General features: G+C 35.0%; 1 protein-coding gene across 3 annotated transcripts in view; it reads left to right on the forward strand.

Moving 5' to 3' along the window:
- GLTSCR1L (GLTSCR1 like) overlaps positions 1-10,318 on the forward strand; it is a 45,613-nt gene extending 35,295 nt beyond the window's left edge. For all 3 annotated transcript variants that reach the window (XM_017811671.1, XM_017811670.1, XM_017811672.1), the window contains exons 6-12: positions 1,174-1,273; positions 2,502-2,599; positions 3,540-3,601; positions 3,717-3,862; positions 4,013-4,107; positions 5,576-5,678; positions 6,491-10,318. In XM_017811671.1, the coding sequence (XP_017667160.1) occupies positions 1,174-1,273; positions 2,502-2,599; positions 3,540-3,601; positions 3,717-3,862; positions 4,013-4,107; positions 5,576-5,678; positions 6,491-7,296 (1,410 nt within the window). In that variant the 3' untranslated portion in view covers positions 7,297-10,318. The remainder of the gene's footprint in view (positions 1-1,173; positions 1,274-2,501; positions 2,600-3,539; positions 3,602-3,716; positions 3,863-4,012; positions 4,108-5,575; positions 5,679-6,490) is intronic.
- The last annotated feature ends 234 nt before the right edge of the window (positions 10,319-10,552 follow it).

Genomic DNA, 10,552 nt, shown 5'->3' on the forward strand with positions numbered 1-10,552 from the left:
TTTCAAATTTGAAGCAAAGACAAGAAGTGGTTCTGAGAATCCTGGAAAAAAAATCTTTTAAAGCAGTTTGTAAAAGCATAGCATTAAAAAAAAATTTGCTTTAAGAAGTCTACTTAGTAATAATTAAAAAAAAAAATCTGAATTTACTTTTAGGGTGAGAAGTGGTCTGTTTTTTCCAGTAGATACAGCTGCGATATATATTCAACTCAAATTCATGTGTCTTCATAAGAGAGCTTCCAAACTGTCAAAAGTTTAAAGACAAAAAAAGAAAAATATTCTAAAGTCAGCTGCCAGTATTTAACTCAGAGACTTCTCACACGATTAGCAATGAGTTATTCCACCTCTGTCCTTTTTTTTTGATTTTGTTTGTTTGTTCTTGATCATTTAAAATTCTGATAACTGTCTGAGAATGCATTTGCACTATTTTACTTCTTTTTCTTTTTCCAAAGGTCTAATAGTTCTTTTTTTTTAAACAAACTCAAAATTTGCAATGAAATAATGTCTTAGAAAATAATGTGTATTTAAAAAATAAGGACAAACATGTTGTAGAACCACATTTGTAGTCTTTGCCAAAACTGCTAGTGCAGGTTGTTACATTTTGTAGTTTGAGTAATTTGAGGCCTCTCTGACTTTCTTGTCGTGTCTACATCTTCTTGTTTGTAGGTTATGTGCTGGGTCAGTGAATTTCAGCAGTTATAAAAGCATAATATTTCTTATTGCTAAAAAGTTCACCGTGCTGAAATTTCAGAGCTGAAAATGGGAACTACAGAGAACAAATGCCACTGTTTGCCAGAATCTTTTTAGTTTGTTTGTACTTCCATTTTAAACATTGTACTGTATGATAAACCATTTATCATTTTAGTTGCTGAACAGTGGATGGTTTGTTCCATTGTGTGGTTTTTTTTTTTTGTTGTGAAAGCGACTTTGGTAACTGGTATATATTTGTACTGTTAGTGTAATTTCTTTCTATTCCTCTTTGATTTACTTTATAAAATTCTTGATCTTGGAGAAATTGAGATGTCTGAAATTTCACCACTGATGAGTTTGAAGTTAAAAAAGTATACACAGAGATGAATTTTAAATACCTTTTCCTTCTGTTTCTTAAAGCTTCCAGTAAATATTTCACTGTGATTTTTAAAATATTTTTTAATTTATTTTATGTATGTGGCACAGAAAAAGGCTGTGAACCAGACATCACCAGTTTCTGCATCGAAGACACAGGATAATTTGAGACAGCCTCAGCTAACAAGTCTTCTGAGCAACACACTATCAGGTCAACTAAGGTCTTTTTAACATAATTTTCTTAATTTTCTCCAGCAGGAGAGTGTGTCAAACTTACACTGATGGATCATGCTGATAGGGTCCTAAAGGTTGCTGGAATTTAATTTTTAGAAGAATGCAAGCTATTTTTTTCAGTATTGAATGTTGCCTTTGATTTTTTTCCCAACCGTGGTACTTCATTTCCTAGAGTCAAAAGTTGAATCTCCACAATTAGCAATTATTTCTCCCCTCTATAAAATCCAAAATTGTACCTTCTTTCATTTTTCTTTTTTTTCAGCTTAGGAAAGTAGAAATAAGTAATTTTCAAAATACAGACATCTGCTAAAATTCTCTGAAACTCCCAGATTCTCTGTTGTGATGGCTGCTTCAGATACGGAGGGAAGAAAAACAGTGATTACATTTTGTGCAGGCTGTCATCACTGACTTTGTTTTTTAATGTGCCACTTCCAGTTAGAATAGTTAATGCATAGTCCATGGCAAAATACTGGGCTTTTCAAGCAACACCATGCTACTAAAAGAACAATACCAGTATATTCAAGTCAAATAGAAAAATTCAGTAACCTTCCTGTTCTCTTTGTACATATATAACTCTTTTGAATAAGGTCCTATACTCTACCTTGCTTTTTTTCTTTTGGTTGTGTACTGTAATGTGTAAGCTGCCCAGCAGTTCTTTACAGTTACCACGGTATGTTGGGTGTTTTTTTGGGAAAAAACCCAATAAATTCTTATTTGTTTGAGGTGTAACGTAGCATGACTGATAAGATACTGTTTGAGTTTTGGAGAAAGGCAGTTGGAGGAAGTCTGCCTACCCAAAAAATATAGGGGGGAAAAAATATGCTTGCTGTTTAAATACTTTCATGAGCTCTAGAAAAATTTGGTTTATATGCTTGAGGGAGGGTTAGTATTGAAAATACTGATAAAATTTACTGTATAATTTTCAGTAAATTGTTGGGACACTAAACTTAGGATACTTGAATTTCTTCTTACTTTGCAGTACTGTGGTAGGGGGTGATTTATGTCTGAGGATTTTTGTAGTTTGCAGCACAAAATATCAGTCCTGTTTCATTTGTGTGAGCCGGTTTCTCCACAGGTTAGTTGCACTAATGCTTTTAGGCATGTAAGACATATCCTTCCTAAAAACTCAAAATTATCAGGATAGGTACATGAAATTATTCTCTTCTTGCTTAGGGTGACAGAGTCTTTTTAACATTTTATTATAGGACAGGACTCTGGAGGAAAAATCGTACCGCAATCTCTAGGAACAGCACAGCCACAAGAAAAAGTGATAGGATCAACATCAGTTCAACAGAGTATACAGGTAGAGAATACTTTTGTTTATGTGTTTCCCTGTCTGTCCTGATCTCAATTGGGATAGAGTTAATTTTCTTCTTAGTAGTGGGTATAGTGCTGTGTTTTGGATTTAGGGTGAGAATAATGTTGATAACACACCGATGTTTTATTTGTTGGGCAGTGCTTACTCAATAAGTCAAGGAATTTTCAGTGTCCCGTGCAGTGCCAGTGAGGAGGTGCACAAGAAGCTGGGAGGGTGCAGAGGCAGGACAACTGACCCAAACTAGCCAAAGGGGTATTCCATGCTGTAGAACATCATGTTCAGTATAAAAATGGGGGAATTGGCTGTGAGCCACCAATCACTGCTTGGGGGCAGGATGGACATCAGTGAGAGAGTGCTGAGCAGTTGTATGGTGCACCACTTGTTTCTCCTGGGTTTAATTCCCCTCTCTTTCTCTTTTTCATTACAATTTTATAGTAATTATTATTTTCCATTATTAAACTGTTCTTCTCAACCCACAAGGTTTACTTTTTTCTAACTCTTCTCCCCACTGGGGTGGGGGGAGGGAGCAAGCAAACAAGCTGGGAATCTTTGCAAGGGTTTTTTTGGAGTATATGAATATCATCTTCTGAGAAATGCAGAGACAGTTCGTGAGAGCAAATTTATTTGGAAAAGTTTTTAGTTGTACCTTTCCTCCTTTTCATCTGCTAAATTTGGTAATCTCTTTCCTAGTGAAGCATATATATGCACTACAGTGGTATTTGCCTACAAACAGCATTTCAGACCTTTGATTTATGTGATTCCCTATTTTGTTGATACAGTATCCTATTAGAAGAGGAGATAGTTGAAAGTGTTTATACCTATGTGCTGGTTACAGATAGTGTTGGTGATAAATGACAGAAACAAATACTGATAGGCTTTGCAAAGGAGGGGATATGTTGTAATTTGTCTTTTATTTTGAACTTAGGTGGATGGTCATTTAGTTGGACAGAAAAGGCCTGCTGCTAAACAGTTAACTAAAGGAGCTTTGTAAGTCATTCTTCCTTTGTAATTTTATTGCAGAAACCTAAATTTTTTAGTTTTTGTCAGTGTAAAAACTTCTGTACAGTACTTGTTAATTATATATCATTAATTTTTGTTGTAGTATTCTACAACAATTACAGAAGGATCAGGTACATGCTGTGACACCAGATAAAAGTCGGTTCAGATCATTAAATGATGCAGTTCAAAGACTCCTTTCATACCACGTGTGCCAGGGATCACTGCCAACAGAGGAGGACTTAAGAAAAGGTAATTTTCTTTTCAAAAATTGGCAGTAAGTTTGTAAGCAGTGTATTGAGACGATTCTTAATGTATGTCAGACCAATAAGAAAAGGAATATTTTAAAATTTGTGCAGGTTACTGAAGAACAGTGTTTGAAAGTATACTTTGTCTTTCTAGTGGACAGTGAATTTGAATCCGTAGCCACACAGCTTCTGAAGAGGACACAGGCTATGCTGAACAAATACAGATGTTTGCTGATAGAAGATGCAATGGTAAGGTGTATAACCCAGGTACACTTCATGTTTATTGGATGTAATTCAGTTTGTTAAAAAAATATACACCTACAGGAAGGTGAGAACTGATATTACAATTTGTTCTGTTGATACTGTTTATCACCTTATGAAGATGATAAATATATTGTAAAGGTTTTGGAGGTGCATGTATAGCCAGTGTACTTATTATTGCACCAGCAAGCTCAGTGGAGCCAACCTGCATTTTTCAGTGTCTGCACACATCTTAAAGTCAGGGAAATGAGCTGAGTTTGTATTTCAGATACTGCCTAAGCAATGGTGCTGTTAACTGGTAAGTTCCATAGGCACTGAAGGCACATGAGCTTCTGCTCTCTGCTTCTGCTTTGCTCTTGCACTGAACAGACAGTGATAGTCAGGAAGGTGATTTCTGTGCGTTTTTGTTGCTGTTGGACTGTGAAATGATGTTGAAAATGTCTATTTAGAGGCCTCCAGGCATGTTATAATTCATATCATGAATCAATATCATATCCCTATTTGGGAAATCATTGTTTGTCCTTAGAAGCTAGATGGAATCTCATATTTTCATCAGAAATGCTTCTGATTCAAGTGCTTTCACAATCCCAGATATGAGGTAAAATAAAATGCACAAAGTTACTTTAAGAATGTATTTTACAAGGACCAGGAAATGTCATTGTGGCCTCAGATATGCTAGTTTTCGAGCCTGGAAAAGTTTTGAGTTTAATAGACATATCACTCTACTTTAGAGTCAGGAATACAGACTGTAAGTGTTAGAATAAGTACGGTTTTGGAATCTATCAGTTCCTTAAAAAAGTTCCTAACCATCAAATATTTGCAGGTGCAAAGAGGGGAAGGAGTTTGAAATTTGTTCTTTTGGCATCTGGTATGTTGTATGGCAAATACCGTTCAGTAATTTTGAAGGGGTTATTTCACATATCATTCAGGTTTGAAACTAGTTAGTTGCCTGTGTTGTGACTTAGTGCAGTGAGCTTTCTTACATGACAGATGGATCCAACTGGCTTGAAGGCACTGTCAGCAAAATGAAACCCAACACCAACTAGTTACAAGGATGGAAGAGAAGCGTAGGGAAGACAATAGGGTGGTCCCATTGCAAGATTTTTGCTGGTTGTCTCTCTAAAAGAGAAAGATACTGTATGATGTAAAAAAAGTTGTGGTATACAGTAGTAAGTGTACTCAGTGCTGAAAAAGTACAGTTTTTATGATTGAAATAGTAATTCCCTGGTTTAAAATCTTTACCAAATAAAATTTGCCGTAAAATGTGAGTAATACTTTATGATCAAGTTTCAGTAGTGGTTGGGTCAGAGTGAAGATTGTTGAATTGTGAATATTCATCATAAATATCTAATGAAAGAAATTTCTTTTTCTCTGAAGAGTAACTAATAGATGTTTTGATTTGGTACCAACATATGAGTCACTACAGAGATGTATTTTTTTTTTCCTTTTCCTGCAGCGGATAAATCCCTCTGCAGAAATGGTTATGATTGATAGGATGTTTAACCAGGAGGAAAGGGCATCTCTGACCCGGGATAAGCGTCTTGCACTTGTGGATCCTGGTAAGTAATGCTTAACTTCTAAATTAAGTGTGGAGTGTTTAAAAATAGTTGTGGCCACAGTGGGGCACTGATTGCTGTGGATTACAGTAATCAAAATACTGAATAAGCAGTTGCAAGATAACTTTTCATAACTCCAAAATCCAACAATTTAGAGACAGTGTAAGGTTGAAGCAGTTATTTTTGGGAAAAAAAAATATGTTTGACCTGTTTGGCAGAAATATTTGTGAGTTTCTTTTGAAAATAGTCATGACTTCTGCATGATGTCAGTTCTAGCAGGGAAGAATCCGCGAGTTTCTTGCTGCCAGAAAGAACACCACTCTATGATGAAGCATGGATGCTCTCGTTCATCTTAATGAAATGTTGCTTTTGGAGTATCATGGCCACTTAAATGGCAACCTTTTTTAACCAGAATGTTGTCGAATGTAGCACCTAGAAACACATTATTTGTATAAGATAACAGCTACTATTTGTTTAAAAGTTCTGCTTATTTTAAAAGATATTCACAGGATGTATTGTAGAAAGTATTAGTCTTCCAGAGACCATATTTGCATATTGAGAATGCTGGGAAGAGCCCTTAATCTGGTTTTAAAGTGCACATACGTGCCTAGTATGCTGATTAATTTAGTGATTAATTTAGTGATAATCTCTTGCACTGTATGCAGCAGAACGCTTAAGTGTATGAACGTCTCCTGAAGACCCAAATCTGTAGGCTGTGGATGTTATTTGCATTTTAATACTCAGAAGCTATATTGGAATGTCAGTTATTTTTATGTGTAGGTAATTTTAGTAAAATGTTGCTACTTAATTTTCAGATGGTTATCAGGCCGATTTTTGTTGTTCTGCCAAACAACTTGAGAAAACAGCTGAAGAAGCACAGACCAGCAAAAGTGACCATCAGTCTAGCAAAACATTACCTTCTCGAAGTCAGAGTACCAAAACCCAAGCAAGAGATCGACCAAAATCCAGCTCAGCAGAGTCCACAAATCACAGTAAACTTCCTCTAGTGCCTAACAACATTCTGACCCCACAAGAAGGAAAAGCTTCTTCTACTAAAAAATCAGAGAGCCTCACTAAAGCTTTAAAGTTTGAAAAAGCTAATTGTTCTTCTGAGAGCCAATACATGGCCCTTTCTGAAGAAAGGATGACTGGGAAAGATCTTGCCAAGTCCACTGAGAATTCTTTGAGTTCTGAAGACTTGTCAAAAGCTGTGTCAAGAGGCAGTCATGGGACACAGAATAAGATATCAAGGAACACAATTCAATCTTTCTCAAAGGTAACGTGTAATAATTCTCTTCAAGACAAAACTCTGAGGAGCTCTCCAAAGAATGAGGTTTTGCATCCTGATAACAGGAAAGGCTCTGGTGAAACCCAGCAAGACTTACTGCTCAGTAAGAGTTTAGAAACTACATTTAAAAACATCTTGGAACTTAAAAAAGCTGGGAGACAGCCACAAAACGAGGCGGCAAGTAGCGGCTCCGTTGAATTAGAATTTCCCAATTTTTCACCTATTGCTTCACAAGAGAACTGCCTGGAAAAATTTATTCCAGACCACAGTGAAAGTGTTGTAGAAACTGACTCTATTTTAGAAGCAGCTGTAAATAGTATCTTAGAGTGTTAATAGTTACAGTACCATGGACAAGTTATGTTTCTCTTAGCAGAAGCAAATGTGAATGACACCACAAGTACAGCCTGACATGCATTTAAGGTTAACCTTTCTAAACTAGATTCTGTTCTGTGTTTGAGAGCAATACTCATTGTGGTTACAGTGAGATATCCAAGTAAAGTTAATCCTTGTTAGAATGCAGTCTGTTAGGGCCTTACTGTTTCAAGTATTATTATGATAGCGCTTTTAATTGAGCAGTGCTGCAACATAAAACAAGGTTGCAGGTCGTTAGGCCCTATATAATACGGTAATATACTGACAATCACAGTCATTTGAAAGGATATATTTATTAAGAAAATGTTTTTAAAGAGTGATGGAAGCAACAATTCTCCCCTACCCTCTCTTCCACAAATCATCAAATTTTTAGTTTTTCTGGAAAACCCACTGTACCTCTATTCAGAAGTGATTATTTGCTTTGTTGATGAATCTGTATTCTAGGATTCTTGAGTTGGAAGGAAATCATCAGTGTGTTTACAAGGCTTCATAATTTAAACTTTTAAGTGCTTTTCTATTGCTTTCTGAGCAGAAACTAGTACTTGATGATATATTTGTAGTGGGTAACTTTAGTCTGTGGGATGATATTATATGATCTTAGTCACAGTGGCATGATATGAAGTAATAAATGCTTGACTAAGGAAGGTAGAATGGAAGCCAGTAAATGGCAAAGTGTACAGGATGAGGCCATGAGAGAGCCATGAATTTATATATATAATACATATATATGTTAACTCTTGAGGAAAAGATTTTGCATTTTATAATTGGATGTAGTCAGCCTTGAGTCTTTCTGAAGTGGTATAAATGTTTCTTTTTTTTTTATTTGTTGTTTGTTTTTTTTAGACCAAGTGTCAAAAGCACTTTTATTTGAAAACTGTATTTGTAGCTTATATTTTAAGAGGACGTTAGCCTTACTCTGATTAAATTTAAAGGCCAGTGTTTATTTTTGATTTTTTTTGCTATTTTGCTGTCAGAGAATGTTAAATCATCCACCGTAGCAGTCATAATTATCAAGATATGTACAGACCAAAGTTGATCAGCAATCCCATTGTTTAAACATATCAAAAAAATGTGTAATTATTAATTCATATTGTAGAGCCAAGTGAAACCATTGCATGGTTTGTATCTGGCTTGCTGTCATGTTATTAAGATAGAATCTTATTATTTTATTTATTTATTTTAATCTATGACTTTTTTTTTGGGTTTTTTTGGTTTTTTTTTTGCTGCCCATGCTGCTTTTGTCCTAGTTTACTTTGGTCATGAGTGCTTTTATGCACATAAGCGCGCTGACAGTTGTCACGTGCGTGCAGTACATATGTCTGCTCAGGAGGATATAGCTTTTGTGGTTTTTAAGGTATGCTCATGTTCTTCCCCAGAACTTCTCCACAGTTTCTTAGAAAAATTACCAACCATTTTTCAGACTTGCTGATTATGATTTTCATGAGATAGAGGCTCGTTGTGACAAGCTGTGGTTGTCAGTCAGATTGCCAGGAGAGAAAACAAAAGGTTTTGCTGTCGTGTAATTCAGTCCATCTGAATAGCACAGAAGAAAGCAGAATTAGATCCTTGTGATAGTAGAAGATTTCAGTGCAACTCAGTATTGAACTACAGTCCACTGTCTGACCACTAAAGGAAACCAAATCTAGAAAGCAATGTGAGAAAGATGAACTTCCTTAAAATTCATTTCCCCTTCAACATGAATGGAAATACTGATTTTTGTATGTTACTAATTGCCATTTAAAAAAATTGTGCCAATTATAAAGTACCTGTTTGTAAAAACCCAACATTCCCAAGTGTTGTATAACATATTCAATATAATAAGAAGTATTGCCAGTTTTAAATTTTTAGTTGGGTGTCCATAGAATAGACTCTCAAGCAGTTAGTTGTTTTCTTATTGGCAAAACTGACAATATAGTCTTCACCTATTGCCTTTTTAGATTTAATAATATGCTCATGGCTGTGTATCCTGATGCATATTTTATTTTATCATTTTGGAAATTTAACCATTCTAAACTATCTTGGAAGGAGAGCAGTAAGTTTCACAGCTGTATGTTAACCAGTTAAATTTTTCTTTTATAGAGAAGAAAAAAAAGTGAAGTTGCACATTCATTAATTCCCTTGCTTTTTGTACCACCTCAAAATGGATGCGGGGTTTCCAGCCTCTCTACAGCAAATACATAATTGAAGTATCAGACTATGTGTCTTCTATTGGATCTCATTTGGGGAGGGGGGGGAAATGGCATATAAAAAATGGCAAATTACAAAAAGTAATCGTGATTGATTTGGTCAGACACATTTCTCTGAACTGCTTGTGAGAGGAACCCATTGAACAATCCTAGCAAGATTGATCTTAGTTTGTTAATGTCCTGTTGTTCCCTCCTTTGAATTCAATTCTAAAGGAATTCTGGTACGTGATGAAGCAGTAAATGAAAGAATTGTATTTTTGTGGTGCTTAAAAAAAAGTTTATTAATCATATGGGCTCAAGTCCAGCAAAGTATTGTGAATGTGCATGACTTTAAACATGTTTTCATTATTTTGCTGGATCAGCATTGTGATTTCAATGTTATTTAATACTGCCTAATAGTAAAACAAATTTTAAACTGGCAATTAAGAAAACTATGTTCATTTTGAAGATTTTAGTATAATTTATCTGTTAGAGTAGGGAGGCCTTACAGACTGACTTCACTTAAAGAGGATGTGTCACTTATTGTCAGTGTGGTATGGACTTTATTTGCTTAAATACCTTCATTTGTAAAGTATGTCTCACTTGAAATTGCTTTGTATACATTTTGTAAAAATATTTATAAAATGTTTTGTAAAAAAAAAAGTATAACAAATTGCAGTTTATTTTGTTATGTTGGATAAATACTGTTAAAAGACACAAGTCAGTAAATATATTGTTAATCCATGGATAGGAAATGTTTAGTTGGAGATTACAAATTGAAACAACCATTGCAATACAGCCAAAGATTTGGGAAAAAATGTCTATCTGTGATTGTCTTGATTTAACCAAGTTGAGTATTTACATTTGCAAAAGAGAATTGTTCTCAGTTTTAAGTAACACGATTGCAAAATATTCTTATGCCTCTGCTTTTTATAATGCAAATTATAAAATACTCAATAGGCCAACTTTCCATACTCCTTATGCTTCTTTCTGAACATACACTATTAGGATTTGTTTCTTGTAGCATTATAACTACATACAGTAATGTTAAT

This window comes from Lepidothrix coronata, unplaced genomic scaffold (genome assembly GCF_001604755.1).
Source record: "Lepidothrix coronata isolate B3197 unplaced genomic scaffold, Lepidothrix_coronata-1.0 Scaffold33, whole genome shotgun sequence".
In the NCBI taxonomy this organism is placed as follows: Eukaryota; Metazoa; Chordata; class Aves; order Passeriformes; family Pipridae; genus Lepidothrix; species Lepidothrix coronata.